A 19,302-nucleotide genomic window follows, 5' to 3' on the forward strand; every position below is an offset into this window, starting at 1 on the left:
GAGTCTGTAGTGACGCCTCTAGCACTGAGATGCAGTGCCTTAGACCGCTGTGCCACAGCGAATGGTAAATAATGTATAATATTGTTTTGGAGTCACTTCTCATGAGTGAGAAAGTTACAGAGGCATAAATATCATACACCCAAAACATGCTAACATCCCGTTATTCGTAATGGTAGGAGATGTGTTTTTGCTTTCATGTGCAGACTTCAAATTAAATGACTTGTCAATAATTTAAGAAGCACTGTTTGGTAGAGTTATTTGATGTGCCATCCACTTAATTATTTGAACTTTTACAGTTCAGATAATCTAAAGTAACATGGTTTGGTTTAGCTAATGAGGAGCAATGCTACATTTTTAGGCCAATCGTATGAACTCTGGGTTTGTTGTGGCAAGGCAGTTTTATGGGCACTTAAACTGGTGTTGCTGCTCGAGATGTGAAGGCAAGAGAGAAGGATGCTATTTGTTGAGTTTAAACGTTTACATCTGAAGAAATTATGAACTGCATTTAGCAAAGAGACTGTTGATTCATTTGATTTACCTGTAACAATTCTAGAGAAAGTCTAGTTAAACATCTATATCAAATTGACCTGAATTCACCTGCTGTGGAGAGTGTAGCCATCGTTGCTTCAATGGGAGCTAGCCTAGATTTCGTTGGATTGGGAGCTGCTTTCTTCCAAGACGAGTTGGGACTTCTTCCAATGACACAGGACATCGTTTCAATCGCATGCAGGGCATTTTCCGCCATGGATTACAAATAGGCATCGGCCCTGGAATGATTGTTTCAGGAGTTTGCTTCAGGCAAGTAAACATTGGGTTTCCATTCATTTGACTGGATCATTCATCATACCTTCAGCGCCAATTTAGCTTGCTAAAATGAACAGTGTTCAATGATTGAGTTGTATAAGAGTGCACTCGTAATGAAAAAGTTATATAGTGGGTCAAAGATCAACCCCCCAAGACATGCTAACTCCCCTGTTATTGGTAATGGTGAGAGGTTAGCATGTTTTGGGGGTATGATCTTTGACCCTCTGTATCTTTCTCTCTCGTCATTATTCACGATTAATTCAGGATTATCTGCAATCATGGTAGCATCCAGATTAATGTAGAAGTGTTTACAAGCATATTCCTATCTTATTTACAATAAATGTAACTCCAAAATTACACAATACATTATCTACCATTCATTTATGTTGGTCACAAAACGACCTGAAACAAAACCAATAAGAACTGCAAATGCATCCGACAAGTTTGTAGTCACAAGCTTGATGTGGACATTGTGTGCTAGGAATATGGGACCAAATATTACATTTTTGAATTTGTGCAGATAGCCTAGTGGTTAGAGCGTTGGGCCAGTTAATGAAAGGTTGGTGGATAAAATCCCTGAGCTGACAATGTAAAAATATGTTGTTCTGCCCTGAACAAGGCAGTTAACCCACTGTTCCCCGGTAGGCTGTCATTGTAAATAAGATTTAGTTCTTAACTGCCTTGCCTAGTTAAATAAAGTTTTTAAAAAATCCTTAGGGATGTCAATTTTGACCCCCTACCTTTTTTGTTTAACAAGTAATACGTTTTTTTCTCAATCTCTTTCTCTAAGCAATTGTATTAGTATAAAATAGTATTTGAATTATTTAATATGTGTAGTCATTATTGCTCATCTTTATCAAGGGTGGCAATAATTTCGGAACACACTGTATGTTTTAGTAATATCTCTAGCCTCTCGTTTTTCCCCTAGCGAGTCAATATCTTAGAAGTTAAAATACTGAGATGTCCTTTTCACCATTATTTTAAAGCTGACTTATCTGAATCTTTTGGTGAGAGAGTTACACTTATGACACCCTCAAATGGGGGGACTAGATGCATAAAGTGCATTCATTTCTAAACGGTAAAACCGATATGTGCGAAAATACCCTCAAATAAAAGGTGATATTCTGTACTGTTGCCTCATATATATATATTTTTTTTTCAACGCCGATACTGATTATTGGAGGACCAAAAAAAGCAGATACCGATTAATCGGCCAATTTTTTATATACAGTGGGGCAAAACAGTATTTAGTCAGCCAACAATTGTGCAAGTTCTCCCACTTAAAAAGATGAGAGAGGCCTGTAATTTTCATCATAGGTACACTTCAACTATGACAGACAAAATAAGAAAAAAAATCCAGAAAATCACATTGTATGATTTTGAATGAATTTATTTGCAAATGATGGTGGAAAATAAGTATTTGGTCAATAACAAAAGTTTATCTCAATACTTTGTTATATACCCTTTGTTGGCAATGACAGAGGTCAAACGTTTTCACAAGGTCTTCACACACTGTTGCTGGTATTTTGGCCCATTCCTCCATGCAGATCTCCTCTAGAGCAGTGATGTTTTGGAGCTGTTGCTGGGAAACACGGACTTTCAACTCCCTCCAAAGATTTTCTATGGGGTTGAGATCCGGAGACTGGCTAGGCCACTCCAGGGCCTTGAAATGCTTCTTATGAAGCCACTCCTTCGTTGCCTGGGCGGTGTGTTTGGGATCATTGTCATGCTGAAAGACCCAGCCACGTTTCATCTTCAATGCCCTTGCTGATGGAAGGAGGTTTTCATTCAAAATCTCACGATACATGGCCCCATTCATCCTTTCCTTTACACGGATCAGTCGTCCTGGTCCCTTTGCAGAAAAACAGCCCCAAAGCATGATGTTTCCACCCCCATGCTTCACAGTAGGTATGGTGTTCTTTGGATGCAACTCAGCATTCTTTGTCCTCCAAACACGACGAGTTGAGTTTTTACCAAAAAGTTATATTTTGGTTTCATCTGACCATATGACATTCTCCCAATCTTCTTCTGGATCATCCAAATGCTCTCTAGCAAACTTCAGACGGGCCTGGACATGTACTGGCTTAAGCAGGGGGACACGTCTTGCACTGCAGGATTTGAGTCCTTGGCGGCGTAGTGTGTTACTGGTAGGCTTTGTTACTTTGGTCCCAGCTCTCTGCAGGTCATTCACTAGGTCCCCCCATGTGGTTCTGAGATTTTTGCTCACCGTTCTTGTGATCATTTTGACCCCACGGGTGAGATCTTGCGTGGAGCCCCAGATCGAGGGAGATTATCAGTGGTCTTGTATGTCTTCCATTTCCTAATAATTGCTCCCACAGTTGATTTCTTCAAACCAAGCTGCTTACCTATTGCAGATTTAGTCTTCCCAGCCTGGTGCAGGTCTACAATTTTGTTTCTGGTGTCTTTGGTCTTGGCCATAGTGGAGTTTGGAGTGTGACTGTTTGAGGTTGTGGACAGGTGTCTTTAATACTGATAACAAGTTCAAACAGGTGCTATTAATACAGGTAACGAGTGGAGGACAGAGGAGCCTCTTGAGAAGAAGTTACAGGTCTGTGAGAGCCAGAAATCTTGCTTGTTTGTAGGTGACCAAATACTTATTTTCCACCATAATTTGCAAATAAATTCGTAAACAATCCTACAATGTGATTTTCTGGATTTTTTTCTCTCCTTTTGTCTGTCATAGTTGAAGTGTACCTATGATGAAAATTACAGGCCTCTCTCATCTTTTTAAGTGGGAGAACTCGCACAATTGGTGGCTGAGTAAATACTTTTTTGCCCCACTGTATATATATATATATATATTTGTAGTAATGACAATTACAACAATACTGAATGAACAATGAACACTTTTATTTTAACTTTATATAATACATAAATAAAATCTATTTAGTCTCAAATAAATAATGAAACATGTTCAATTTGGTTTAAATAATGCAAAAACACAGTGTTGGAGAAGAAAGTAAAAGTGCACTATGTGCCATGTAAAAAAGCTAACATTTAAATTCCTTGCTCAGAACATGAGAACATATGAAAGCTGGTGGTTCAATATTCCCAGTTATTCAATATTCCCAGTTAAGAAGTTTTAGGTTGTAGTTATTATAGGAAATATGACGTGTCGAATATTTCTCTCTCTATCATTTGTATTTCATATACCTTTGACTATTGGATGTTCTTATAGGCACTTTAGTATAGCCAGCCTAATTTTAGGAGTTGATAGGCTTGAAGTCATAAACAGCGCTGTGCTTCAAGCATTGCGAAGAGCTGCTGGCAAACGCTGAAAAGTGCTGTTTGAATGACTGCTTACGAGCCTGCTGCTGCCTACCACCGCTCAATCAGACTGCTCTATCAAATATCAAATCAGACTTAATTATAACATAATAAACACAGAAGGACGAACCTTTGGTCATTAATATGGTCAAATCCGGAAACTATCATTTTGAAAACAAAACATTTATTATTTCAGTGAAATACGGAACCGCTCTGTATTTTATTGAACGGGTGGCAACCCCAAGTCTAAATATTGCTGTTATATTGAAGGTTGTGCATGGTTATGTCATAATTATTTAAATTCAGGTAAATTAATTAGGTCTTTGTTAGGAAAAAATTGTCTTCACACAGTCCGCAATGACCCAGGCGGCCCAAACTGTTGCATATACCCTGACTCTGCTGGCACAGAACGCAAGAGTAGTGACACAATTTCCCATGTTAATATTGCCTGCTTACATGAATTTATTTTAACTAAATATGCAGGTTTAATAAAGGCATTGATGTTCATGGTTAGGTACATTTGTGCAACGATTGTGCTTTTTTCGCGAATGCGCTTTTGTTAAATCATCACCCGGTTAGTGAAGTTGAAGTAGGCTTTGATTCGACGATAAATAAACAGGCACCGCATTGATTATATGCAACGCCAGGACAAACTAGTTAACCTAGTATTATCATCAACCATGTGTAGTTAACTAGTGATTATGTGAAGATTGATTGTTTTTTACAAGATAAGTTTAATGCTAGCTAGCAACTTACCTTGACTCCTTGCAGCCACAAGGTCCTTTTGACGCTGCACTCGCGTAACAGGTGGTCATCCTGCCACGCAGTTCCCTTGTGGATTGCAATGTAATCAGCCATAATCGGCATCCAAAAAGGCCGATTACGATTGTTATGAAAACTTGGCCCTAATCCGATTAATTGGTCGACCTCTAATATATATAACATTTGATCTCAAATGCAAAATGTTAAACTATAGAGCCAAAATAAGTTTTAGCTTCAATAGTTGGATTCCATCCAATTTGCGACAAATTTTATTTCGAATATAAAAAATTAATTAAAAAAAATCCCATCAAACGGATGTATTACTGATAACAGGCTGTGCACGATGATAGTGCACATAACAATAACTTTTGCTGTTAAAATCCCCATGTACCGAATGAAAAATACAAGTTAAATGGGTTTCCATTTTCAACTCTTCTGATGGTTTTATCACACAAACATTTGCGTTATATAGCAAAATGTGCCCACTCAGGTCTTGGCACGTGCTCTCTAGCCAACAGCTCTCAGATACAGTGTGGGTAGGCTACCTACATGATGACATTATTATGGACAGAATAGCCAGATTACTTTTATTTGTTAAACGGCAGCCAAGCGTCAATCACCATGTCACCAGAATAGGACTCTCTGTTTATTGGAAAGGAGCATCAAGCTCATCACCGTGTACTTTCACCACCCTGTGATGTTCATCATCATTTATTTCATCTGTAGCCTAATAAACTGCATGGTTTCCCGAGTCCTAGTGGGAGGTCCACCTAACATATCATTGCGTGACTCCAAGTTTACTTCGATATGATGGTTATTATATCAATATTTGCACATAAAGACATTTCCACTGCCATTTCTCGCATAATTAATTTTCCCGATACAAAAAGATCCCACCATGTCTAACGAACAAATTGTCTGTCGGCATTTATACAATTGTGATGGGATTTCCTGTTTCCATCAGCCCATGAGTCAGGTAATTCATCCACATTAAATAGTTGGAAGGAAACCATTCTGTCTCGCATTCATATGCTCAAACAGAAACAACACATACACACGCTCATTATCATGCACAAACACATACAGAAGAGACCACATACAATCACACAATCTTAACCTCAAATCCACGCACATTTTATCACTCAGATCCCTCCCACACACATACAGTATACATAGACACACATTCACAACACCCCAACATCCTCCGAGCTGGAAAATAAGATCAGTCAGTGAGCCTTTGACCCTTGCTCATGGCTGTATGAGCATGTGATTGAGAGGAGAGTGTGTGTGTGTGTGTGTGTGTGTGTGTGTGTGTGTGTGTGTGCGTGTGTGTGTGTGAGAGAGACTTGGGGGATCTGATGTTGATCTATTAAGAAGCTGTTAGTTATAGTGTTTATATTCAGTGCACTCCAAAACCTCAGCTAGGCTCTCGGCTGGAAATGATCCATAGCCATCTCTTTTCCTAGACTGATCACTTGGAATAGCTTGTAAATGCTGCACACTCATTTGTTTTAACAGTTACTCGTAGACCCTACATGTGGAGAATTTTCTAAAAGAACGAATAGGGTCATTCATGACATGGAACAGTAGACGATTAGGGCCTGGAAGAAACTGTATAGATGCACTGTTAGTCCTTTAGCAGTGCTGTTCCATTTTCAGTGCGGTGCTGTAGATGCAGATCATGGGTAATTCAGGCCTGTCCTCTGAGTATCCCAGGCCCAGCTCAAGGCCTAATGGTGCTCTGTCTTTCTGTCTGTCAGTCTAATCCTGGCGAGACGGAGCGTCCGGGGCTGACCCACGCCCATCCAAACCCCCGACACAGGAGATGAGATGCTGATAAGATTTCTATAATCAATTTAGCCGACCAGGAGGGGATCAATCCTGTCCATTTGCCTCCTCACTCGCTTTTCCATCTCTCCTTCATTTCTGTCTCTTCCCTTCCGCTCTTCTTCCCATCTCCCAACCGCCTCTCCCCCTCCTTATACACAAATGAATAATTCAGCAGCCGATGTGGTGAAAGGTGAAGTAAACAAGTCTATTGCCTAATATCCCGGGAGGCTGGGAAAGAGAGAAGAGTGAGGGGAGAGTGGGGGAAACGCTGTGGCTGTCCAATACCACAGGCTGGACCTTGTATGCTCTCTGCTCTATCTCCAGCCTATCCTCGTGTCCCAGAGTCATTTGCACTTATATTGACCTCAAGGTTGCACCAAAACTAATGACACAGTCAGCTAGTCCGACGCTCTCTTCATCCACGCGCTGTGCGACCATAAATAATAACATAAAATGGTGTAACGCCACAGTGGTGAGAGAGTTCAGGGTCCTGCTCCACACCTGAAGTTTCTCCAACAAAGAGAGAGTTAAGGCAGAGGGTATTTCAAACCACTGAATAATGTGTAGCGTGCAGAATAACTTTATAATGCAGGTTTAGTGTGCACAAAAAGGGTTTAGAGGGGCCTCCCTAAACATGAGCCACATACAAATAGGCACACCTAGCAGTAATACAGTAGTGACTGCTATGATTACGGCGTTTGTTCAAGGGTCAAATGCAAAAATTGCTAATTGTTTTGAACAATTGTTCAACCCATTATCATTCAATGAGAAGAAAATCATTGTTGAAAAGTAGGCAGGGCAAACCCATTTCGGTCATTTCTGGTGTATCCACAATAAATAAATCACTGCACGTTTTGACTCATTCAGCAGTTTTTACCTTATTAAGTACAGTGTCATTGGAAATGATTGTTGAAAGTTACATTTACATTCCTAAAACCTAAAAAATAAATAATGCTGTTGCTGCTTCCTGTTGACAAGACATATTGATAAATAGCCCAATATCAAAACAAAGTTTTAAAGTGTCCAAATCAATAACCAATATGCAGAAACAGTTTGTGATATATTGAAAACCTAAAAATAAAATGTACTATCTACACATACATGTGCAACAATGGATATCGTGCTACTTTAAACGAGCACCTTGTAAATGGCACATACACAAAAAAAAACTGTTTTGTCAAGTGGCAATAAATCACTCATTGATTAAGGGGGGGTGATATGTGCTTTTGAAAGTAAAAACCGGATACATTTTCACATCACTGGTTAGAGGACCACCTGCAGGACACAGTCAGCTACATTTTGGAATGTTGCATTTTGATACGGGGGTCACCAAAACAGAAAGAGAAACGTAACATTGTTTTGTCCATCACTTCTATCTATTATCTATCTATCTATCTATCACGTTAAAATCAAATACCTAAAAAAAAACACACGGAATAGAGGACAATTTGTAGAAGATCAATCAATAGAGCAGGGGCCAAACGTCTGGGGGCGTAGTGCTGTTTAAAATAACACTAATTCAAAGGCCCCACGGAAACTTGGAATAACCTATACATGGTTGGTTAGATGAGAACTTGTAAAGGCTTTTATCTATATTTTGGATTGGCGGATGTTGATTTTGTGAGGCTGCCATCACGGAAAAGGGAATAAGCCACTTTCTGTTAGTTAACTTCAACGAATCACGACCCGCCATAGGATGGCAACAGTGACAACGGTTGGCCGCTATTGAAGTAATGGTTTAACTTTCAAATCCGTGAATTGTTGTGTGGCCAGTGACTTTTTAGAGACCCCCCGAATTATCCGTGCCATTTGAGAAAGAAAAATGACAGTCCTACCACCCCCAGAGCGTATGACAAAATCGACAGTACAAAACCAAAGATATTGATCTGTTTTAAGCAAATTGATTTTGTCATCATGTTGACAATAAAAATCACCAATCTGAGGTAAAAAAGGATGTGTAATTCCCCCCAATTGGATGTGGTCAAAACGTCAGCTTGTGTAATGTACTAACGCATACTGTCCGCATACTGTCTGTAATTTTGGTAAAACATCCATTAGTTTCTAGTAGATGGTTCAATAGCCTAATTAATAAAAAAAACATACTTATATAAACTTATATTCAATTACCTCTACTTTCTTTTCCAAATCTGCCACCAGTTTGATGCCAAAACATTGACAACAAATACATAGACATAGTAAAATAAATATAATGATATTAAATGCTGAAACCTTCATATTAAACACCAATGGTATTCACTAAGATGGTTTAAATTTAGGACAATGTTTTTGTTCTATTTTTTTGTAATTTTAAAATCATCTTATTTAATTCTTTCATATTTTATATGTGATAAGGCCAGAGGGCCAGAGATAATGACAGACACCTGTGATAATCTGAAGTATTCAAAAGGGCCAGTAGATGTCTTAAATCTGGTGGTTTACTGGTCAATTTAGAAAGTTGCAACCCTAGATATGGCTAAACAATTCAATATCTTACTTTAGAATGATAGTAAATTAAACACAGATTTACACTGAGAGTACAACACATTAGGAACACCTTCCTATTATTGAGTTGCACCCATTTTGCCTTCTGAGCAGCCTCAATTTGTCGGGGCATGGACCCTACAATGTGTCAACTGTTCCACATGCTGGCCAACGTTGACTCTAATGTTTCCGCAGTTGTCAAGTTGGCTGGTAGTGGATCTCTACTCTGACTAGCTTGTTCCATCTCATCCCACAGATGCTCAGTTGGATTGAGATCTGGTGACTGGGAAGGCCACTGCAGTAAGCTGAATTCACTGTCATGTTCATGGAACCATTCCTGACAATGCTAGCCTTGTGGCATGGTGCATTATCTTGCAGAAAGAAATCGATTCGCAGATGGATACACTGCTGCCATGAAGGGATGCACCTGATTGGCAATGCTGTTCAGATATCCTGTGGCATTCAAACGTAGCTCCACATTTAGCAAAGGGCCCAATGTGTTCCATGAAAACACACCTAACACCACCACCAGCCTGCGATGTTGACACACGGCATGATGGATGCATGTACTCTTGGTTTTCTCCATACCCTAGTCCTCCCATCAGTGTGAAAATGGCAGAAAACGGGATTCATCAGACCCGCCAATGTTTTTCCAATTCTCCAGTGTCCATAGTTTTCATTCTTTAGCCCACTGCAAACTGCAAGTTTCTTGTTTATTGCTGAAAGAAGTAGAACTCTGTAAGGCCGTCGCCATACCCCATTCGTGTCAAGGTACGACGAGTTGTACATTCTTTTGTGGGTCTTTGGGCACCAATGTTGTACTGGACTGTCAGTTGACTAACTATAGCCTGTCGGTTGCTCCGCACAATTCGGGGCAGCCTCCTTTGTCCTCTTCCATCAATGACCTGTTTTCAGCCGTTGGCTGGATGTCCTTTGGTGGACCCTTCTTGATACACACGGGAAACTGTTGAGCGTGAAAAACCCAGCAGCACTGCAGTTCTTGATACACTCAAACAGGTGCGCCTGGCACCCACTACCATACCCTGCTCAAAGGCACAAATCTTTTGTCTTGCCCATTCACCCTCTGAATGGCACACATACACAATTCATGTCTCAATTGTCTCATGGCTTAAAAATCCTTCTTTAACCTGTCTCCTCCCCTTCATCTACACTAATTGGAGTGAATTTAACAGGTGACATCAATAAGGGATCATAGTTTTCACCTGGATTCACCTGGTTAGTCTGTCATAGAAAATGTTTGGTACATTCAGTGTATATTTCTCACTAGTTTAACCATTTAGAGATAAAAAATAAAAATAAATGCTCCCAAGCCCAATTTAACCAGTTGCTCTAGACTAGAGCGACCATAGGATCTGAGCAGCAGGCTGAATGTTTGACGCCCCTACAAAAAGTACCAATCCCTTTCATTCTAAAGAAAGAAGGTTTGTGGTTGTACCCGTTTGCTCGTGAAAGCTGTAATATTCATGAGGACGGTTGCAGATTGTCGGTCAATAAAAAGTGTAGGTTGAAAGAGTCTTTGCCGCCCTGCAAGGCCTTGATCAGTAGAATCGAAAGTAAAGTTGCTGTTGTCGTTTGTACGTGTTGTGCATGTTGCATATTGTTGTGTGGAACAAAGGCAGGAAGTGTACTCACTGGCATGGTCTGGCTGCCATGAAGGGCACTGATTGCAGACTGGGCCTCAGCATGTGTGGAGAACTTTACAAAGGCACAGCCTGAAAAAAAGCGCACGCACGCACACGCACGCACGCACGCACACGCACAAACAGGGATGGAGAAAGAGGCAGGGTGCCTTTATTAAACACTGTGAGGAGAAGCACGCCAAAACATTTCAGGGAGGCACAGCAGGCTGCTCCTCCCCAGGCTGCTCAAGCTGCAGGCTCTTGTACAGATTGCACTGATGAAGCAGAAAAGCATGCTATTTAGCGCCACATGCCGGTCTGTGCATATTAAATACAGACCCAGTGAAATGTAGATTGTTTTAAGTCATTACGCATTAGTCTACAGTTCCTCGAAAGAAGCCAAACATGTTTGAGGGACTAATGCTGGTTTGATCAGGACCTGCAGCTAGAGAAGGTATAACTAGAGAAGGTATAGCTAGAGGAGGTATGACTAGAGAAGTACTGGATCTTCAAGTGTGGCCTGAGCAAAAGCTCAACTCCTATCGACCTCTGGCCAATATACACAAAATAGACCTGAGAATATATGAATGAATATGTACATTATAAGGGTTAGTTGACAGACCAGTATCCATAAACATCTGGAAATGCAATCGTATTTGTAAAGAAGTGAATTATCTGACTTATGACTCCGGACGTTATGAGTTATTCAGCTGTAGGCCAATGTGGGCCTAGATTCACATAACCCAAACAGAGTATAGCGGAGACAAAATGAAACGTCCCCTAGCTGCCCCAATGTCCTGTCTTCTTGTAAAGAACACCACAATTGTTTTGACAGCCCCCATTCCCTCTTTACTTCTGCATGACTGTCAAGTCAGAATGAAAGGGCCTCTACTTCGGAGATAATTCCACAACAGTTTTCATAAACACTGGCCTCGGACTATGTTTATAGAGACATGAAGAACCAGGGCTCCCACTGCTGTTTACTGCATGTCAGAAGGTATTGGTGTCTGGGTGGGCAGACCATGGGTGGGCAGACCATGGGGCCTAGAGTACAGTGCATCAGTTAGGGCTAATGATTGTACATCTATGGGAATGTTTCACTTGCAGGCTTACCATAACCTGAATGAATAAGACAAACCATGATGACTTCTATAAAGAAACCCATTTACGTTGATTGTTTTTTCACTACTGAAAAACTAAAAGGAAACATGCCCGTTTTGAATACGTGATTTCTCAGCTGAAACACCTTAAGGGTCAAAGTCAGTGACCTAGAATCTTAGAAAATGTCAGAGGTACTATATATAATTGGTTCCTACCTTTGCTGTTTCCGTCGGGACCTCTTAGGACGGTGCACTCCTCGATGACTCCGTAGGGCTCAAAGAGGCGGTACACGTCCTCCTCAGTCTGTTGTTTGTTTAGCATCCCCACAAACAGCTTCCTGTCTTCTGGAACAAAGAGATAAGCAAATTAAGGGTTACATTAAATCTCTGACCTTTCAATGCGACCAGTCTAAATGAGCATTACAAGAAAAATGTCATTACCCTAGCTATCCCGATGTAGGGTCTGCTCACTGTGCTCAGTGGCAAATGAAGATGGGGCAATGTATTTGTCTGCCCCATTTAGCTCTGTGAGTTGAGTCACAGTGTATTGTTCCTGTGCCAAGTCTGCTCATTTTAATTTTGACGATAATTGGGTTTGCTCACATATTTAGGCCCAGGGTAGGCCTGGGGTTCTGTCAGAGAATGGCCATGACCCTACCCTGGGGGAATGGAGGGAGGAAGCAGCAGGCTGATGAAACAGAGTTGGTCCTTCAGATACACCAGGAGCTCCAGCCAGTTATTCTATAGGTCCTGCTTCTGCCTGCTATACTGCTGACTTACAATATTAGTGAATACAGGCTATTTGTTTCTCAATCTCCATATTTCTCTGCCTCAAATACTTAATTGCTGCTGATCGAGTGTATTGGCAAAGAAGTAATATTCCAGAGCTCTTTAATGAACAATGGCACGTCTCTCCAGCACAGAGAAGGCTGAGGAGAATGATGCTGGTTTTTCAATATGTATATTGTACTATTGAGTCCTGTTAACCCATAAGAGTCTAAGGCCTGTCTAAGCTATATGGCATTTCTTTGAAAGGATAATTTAGTTACTTGATTTAAAATTTTAAGACCCCTTGAAGTATCCCCCCCAAATAATTTGAAAGTATTAGATATTGCATTTTTTTGGCCCTACTGCTATTAGCCCATACAAATGCGTTGATAAACATATTAACTGCATGAAACAACAGATGGTCAAAAGGAAGTTTGCTCTGAAGTGTCTGTCCTATATCTGAGAGATATAATTATATATTTTTTTGCATATATTTAACCCCTTATTTCTGGCACTATACAGTCTCCATATACTGTATACTTCCATAATTCATTTGAACTGATACCGGGGGACCTTCAGACGAGTCTTGTGAGGCCTGTGGGCATCCTAGAGCGAAACAACTGACGGAAGTGTTCGTGAGAGTCTCACCTTTGCACAAAGGTGTCATATTAGTGTGTAGCTACAGTGTTCGGACATAGATTGGCAGATCGGCTGTACCGACTTCAGAAGAGCGTCTCATCTTTCCATAGAGGGGTCAAACCGTTTAGACCATTTTGTGAGAAGACCGATTTTCGGAACGTCTAATGTTCTGACAAACACCACTCTAGCTCTGTGACCTTTCACCGCAGATGTCTCGTGGTCTGACAAACACCACTCTAGCTCTGTCACCTTTCACCGCAGATGTCTCGTGGTCTGACAAACACCACTCTAGCTCTGTCACCTTTCACCGCAGATGTCTCGTGGTCTGACAAACACCACTCTAGCTGTGTCACCTTTCACCGCAGATGCAGAAGTCGGGGGATGCGGTGGATTGAGACACATCCAATGCAAAAACATCTCTAGCTTAAACTGACAGATATTTCTGGGGATGTTTGTATTATCCTAATTCGATTTCCATGGGGGAGCAGGCATCAACCTTAGGCCCTTTTAAATGCAGGGGGACTTGGTCTTTCCCTTGACCTGACAGGCAGTGTTTACTGAGATTCTGCTCCTATGATTAATGCTATGCTCACTGAGTCCAACTGGCAGCAACACCACTCCCAACATCCCCTTTACAGATTTTCTATAACTTCTAGTGCACCTATGTAACAAAGGCAAACAAAGACAGAAGAGGAATCCAGGGCCAGACTCTGGGCTTTGGAGTTCAACATCATTCCCAGTCTGTGGTAATGCAGTGTGTCAGGGTGACCTTTCTGGCCATGAGAGACAGACTCAGACTGTGTGTTGTTGTGCTGTGGCGTTCCCTGACCAAGGCAGGACCCACTGATATCCAGATTCTTCCTCCAGCAGCCAGCCAAGGCCCTTGCAGCATCAGCTGCCACGGTCTCTGCCACAGCCAGGGCCCCGGCTGACTCCCTCACTCAGCCTGGCCAATGACGCACCTTTAAAATAATCAACAGTGTCAGAGCGCGTGCTGTCTAGGGAGGAGTGGCCGTCGTACTGCACTCTTTATTGTTAGTGGCAGGATCAGAGGGTATGTATCAAAATGGAAGCGATTCAATGTGACATCTGTCATGGTGGATTGGAGAGCATTTATCTGCAAAAGAGAAAGCCCTGAACTGGAAAATAAAAGGCCAAGATGCTCCTTCACCTTGCTTGGGGGGAATTTGAATTTGGAGGTGGGAGAGTTTGTGGGGGGATTCAAATCTATGCACCCACTCCCTCAACACATCCACAAGTGCGCACACACACACACACACACACACACACACACACACACACACACACACACACACACACACACACACACACACACACACACACACACACACACACACACACACACCTTTGCCTTTCCCCTCTCCTCCATGGCGCCCTGATAACTTCCAGGCCTATAACTCTTACAGCAACCCACCTTCTATGGATGATGGGGATGTGACAAGGCAGGATTAATGTATGCAGCTGACCTATATGAATTTCATATGTTCCGCACTATGCCGTTTATGCCATGAACAGACCTCCTGTGGCACGTCTTAAAATACGACATTGCAACTGTGCCATCGCTGATAAATTGCTCACTGGGAAATCACCTAGAGCTGACTAGAATAATATTTATTGGACTCCGAGCACGTCAGGAACAGACCTATATATCAGATAAGGTCCTTGTGTAACATTGGTTGGTTTACAGAGGGCAACAAAAGGCCCGCTAACAATTGGAGTCCTATTGTGGGCTTTTAGCTTTTCACTGTACTCCATCACAAATTCCACAGGATTGTCCTCATGTGGAGATTCAGAGACGGGCATAAGTAATGTGATGGAATATGAATGAGTCCAGTGCCAGTGCATTTAGAGTTGGCACAAGTTCTTCAGGTCCTGCTGAGAGATGGAGAGAGCATGTTCTACTCCTGAGTGAGTGGGCTTCAAAAACAACCTGACAATGCATGAAAATACATCATCTGGCAGACCTATTCTCCCAGCCGTGATGCTCTGGAGTAAAACGGCACCTTGGGACTCGAGCTGTTGTTCATCTAGCTACAACACACAGCGAGGAACATTATCTTGTTTATCTACAGTAGGCTATGAACTCACATGTACGCACATCACACACACACACACACGTGCACACTCACGCTGTCACACAGTTATAAATTATTCACCACTTTAGAGAAAGCCCTGATTAATGATAGGCTCTCTGAGATGCTGTTGTTAAATCTTTAAATAAGAGGCAGTGATAATGTTGCTGTTTAAAAATCTCTCCAGCCGGCCTCCCGAGTGGCACAGTGGTCTAAGGCATTACATCTCAGTGCTGAGGCTCCACTACAGCCTGGGGTTCAATCCCAGGCTGTGTCACAGCCGGCCGTGACCGAGAGCCCGATAGGGTGGCGCACAATTGGCCCAGTGCCGTTCCGGGTTAAGGGAGGGTGTGGCCGGGGGGCTTTCCTTGGCTCATTGCGCTCTAGCGACTCCTTGTGGTGGGCCATGCACCTGCAAGTAGACTGGTGCGGCTGGCTTCCGGAATAAGCCACATGTCCACCAGATGTGTTAAGTGCATTCCGGTGGAATCCATTCACTGTCAGTGGAGCAGTCCGCAACTCTACGTGGGGGTGCCGCACTAGGCTGTGGTGCGTTCTTGTGCGTAGCTTTAGCATGCGGTTGTACCAACGGAAGTGCACACATAGACTCCAACTAGCCTGCTTTTAGCTAGTTGAAAAGCGAAGCACGTGTGTATGGAAAATGCGGCCTAGACACCTTGCAAAACCAAACACCTTATACATCCGGTGGACATCGGGCATTAAGTGAGCAGTGTGTTAAAAAGCAGTGCGGCTTGGCGGGTCATGTTTCGGAGGACGCATGTCTCGACCTCCGCCTCTCCCGAGCCCGTTGGTGAGTTGCAACGATGAGACAAGATCGTAACTACCAATTTGGATATCACGAAATTGGGGAGAATTTTTGGGGTAAAATTAAATGTCCCAGTGTTTAGGACTTTAAAAAAAACTGTATCGACTGGCTGTTAACGCAGCTTTGTGGATTAGTGCAGTCTCACAGTGGGGTGCCAGGAACACACAGCCACTGGTTACTGCCGCTTCACAAATAACTATTAAGGCTGTTGTTTTTACCCAATTAACTGGTCGTCCACATGACCATGAACACAGCGGAGACCAGATTCACCTGCAGCCCATTTATACTGTAACCTAACACTAAACCAATACAGCTCTTACACATAATCCACCAACACAGTTCCTATACCTCTGCATAATCAATAGGAGAGAGATCAAAAATATCTACATTTGCATCTCACAGAATCACAATTAGTCACTTAGATGCGGCACGTGACGTGTTACAGCGACAGCTCCTCCTAAACACCCACAACTCCGCCCTGAAAGTTACACCCATCGTGTTGAATCTGGCCTGAGCTGATAAGCAACGGTTTGTTGCATTGGAAATTAAAGCATGGAATAATGATTGGGGAATGTACTGCCTGGTTCTATATCCTGAAGGTTACTGGGCCCATCTGAGATTTATAATCAATAAGTGTGTTTTCATATGAATTTGAAATCAAATTCAAATTAACATTTGGTTTATCTGAAAAGTATGATTTAATCTCCTCACCCAATTCATTGTAATTGTAATCCAATGACTTATTTGCATCACTAATAAAACCATGAATCATTAATCATGCTCCAGTCTTCAGACACAGTATATTACTATGATTTTCTTGTAGCTGTGCATACTGCATATTCCCATTGAACGTTTCAAGGTTCCCATCTTGCATACATTAGAGATTTTGCAGTCAGGTCTACTATGTTGGAGATGTATTACAGTGTGTCTGCTGATTACATTCCTAGGGCTATAGCTGCTTGGGGTTTTGACAGTGGAATGGATAAGAAGACTTCCAGTGAATAGTGATAGGATGAGTTTCAGGGTTTTGGCACTGCTGCAAGCTCCAGGAAAAGTCCTCACGAGGGGTATGGTAAAAATGTCCAGGCCCATGTTGGCTTGCATAAGAACCTGCAGCCCTCGATAAGCCAGGATGGATGAAATAAAGAGAGAGAGAGAGGTTTGTAATGAGGGCGGTACTGAATCATGTTCACTTCCTCTGTTTCCACTTTGTGTGTGTGTGTGTGTTTGTGTGTGTTTGGGTGTGTGTGTGTGTGTGTGTGTGTGTGTTTGTGTGATAGAGAGAGAGAGAGAGAGAGATGCTGAGAGAGAAAGAGTGAAGAGAGAGTACTGTATGTGTTACGGAGAGAAAGCTCGTCAGAGAGATGGGTGGGTTACTATGACAACTACTTATACAGTGGCCTGTCAGTCATGTTTCATTGGAGTTTGGAGAGGATAAGCGGGGGAGAGGAGGAGCGGAAGGAGAGGAGGTAGAAGAGGAGAGAAGGGGAGTGGGGGGGTTGGAGTGGGGGTCATTCCTCTATCTGCCTGCTGAGTTGGAGTGTAAATTTGCCTGTCAGCCACACAGATAAGGACAAATTATTAACAATATTAGCCGCCCGATAAAAATGAAACTATAATGAATGGATAAATATATTAAACCAAATGAGATCCCATCCAGCCAGAAAGTGGGCCCTGAGAAACCATCCAGGTTTTCTCATTTGGGGAAGCAGATAAGAGATAGGGGAGGGGGGAGGGGGTTACTGTAGGCTCCACTGTATTTTATCACACTCGCCCATCAAGCCATAGAGAATCACAACATTTGCGGTTGGAATACCAAACACCATTGCTTCCACAGCCCATTATAGTTGTTCAGCGAGGATGCCACACAATGACTGTGTCAGCATGTGTTCAACCATAAAAACAGACGGAATCGAAGAAATTAATTAACCCTAGGAGAGCATAGTGCTTAGCCAGTGGTATTTAATCCAATGTATTACATACATGTATATGAATCTAGAGCTGTGTTGCATTAATGAGACAGGCGGGCGGGCTGGGCTGTTGTGGAGGCTAGGCCTCTCTGGGTTGGGCCTGTGTTCCTCTCTGCCTCCCTACCTGGCTGCCTGGGTGTTCAGGGGTACCAGAGGAGAGTGGGGGTCTGGGCCCAGTCTTGGCACCACTGCTGTGTTGAATGAACACTGCCAGATGAAATCCCGAATAATGACTCTCTCTTATGTCTTCTGTGTTGTGTTTGTCACGTAGTGAGGGAAGGATGGGAGGGTGACAACATATTGTGCCACAGTGCTGGAACAACTTCTGAGAACTCTTGTGTACTGTTCTCTACATTAACCCAGTTCTGTGGAGTCTTTGTCTTTCAAAAGTTGTGTCTGTTATTTGTTTATTTGGCAATGCTCCAGTTGAACTTATCTAAAGTTGTCTTTTTGAGGCAATGACCCGAACCTTCTAAAGAAAGAAAGAAGCTATTTACACTATGGCCAATCTACTGCATAATTACAACCTTTCAAACCTCTCTATGATGTTCCCAAGAAACATATTCTCAACAGAGAACAAATAATATTACGCAAAAACCCATTGATTTCCGTTGAATATCTAAATCACATGCACTGTTGAAGAAGATTACATTCAAATGTGATCCTTCCTTTGCCTTTTATTTGGGACTATAAAGAGGCGAGGTGGCGGTGACGCAAGCTTGGTTTTGTCACAGTTTCACCATGAGAGTGTCAAGGCTGCTGATTGGTTGTGTGGCAAGGTGGGATCTATATAAACCATCAGTATAAAATGAGGAGGCTGTGTTTGCAGGACCTTGATAGCAGCCGGCACTGTGCTGCACTACATCCTTCACTAAACAGTCCCCTGGGAAGGATTAGGCCTCAGTGCTTTAACACTGGCCCCGTTTACTGAGCAAACTAAAACCCTGTCCCCAACCACTTTAACGCACCTAACCCATTTACACCTACACACATATCGGCGGGCGCATGGAAACACACAGGCGCGTGCCCGCACACACGCACTCGCCACCACACACACAGGGTTGCATGCACGCACAGACACACACACACACGCGCGCACAC

General features: G+C 42.4%; 1 protein-coding gene across 16 annotated transcripts in view; it reads right to left on the reverse strand.

Moving 5' to 3' along the window:
* The window catches only part of LOC110524279 (CUGBP Elav-like family member 5), a 273,042-nt gene that overhangs the window by 29,651 nt on the left and 224,089 nt on the right, over window positions 1-19,302 (reverse strand). For 8 of the 16 annotated variants that reach the window (XM_090235486.1, XM_036978037.2, XM_036978035.2 and 5 more), the window contains exons 4-5: window positions 12,122-12,250; window positions 10,819-10,898 (exon numbers count right to left, since the gene is read on the reverse strand). In XM_090235486.1, the coding sequence (XP_090091612.1) occupies window positions 10,819-10,898; window positions 12,122-12,250 (209 nt within the window). The remainder of the gene's footprint in view (window positions 1-10,818; window positions 10,899-12,121; window positions 12,251-19,302) is intronic. The other 8 variants (XM_090235489.1, XM_036978034.2, XM_036978038.2 and 5 more) reach the window with 1 other exon arrangement.

This window comes from Oncorhynchus mykiss, chromosome 5 (assembly GCF_057628025.1).
Source record: "Oncorhynchus mykiss isolate SJ-2025 chromosome 5, ASM5762802v1, whole genome shotgun sequence".
Taxonomy (NCBI): Eukaryota; Metazoa; Chordata; class Actinopteri; order Salmoniformes; family Salmonidae; genus Oncorhynchus; species Oncorhynchus mykiss.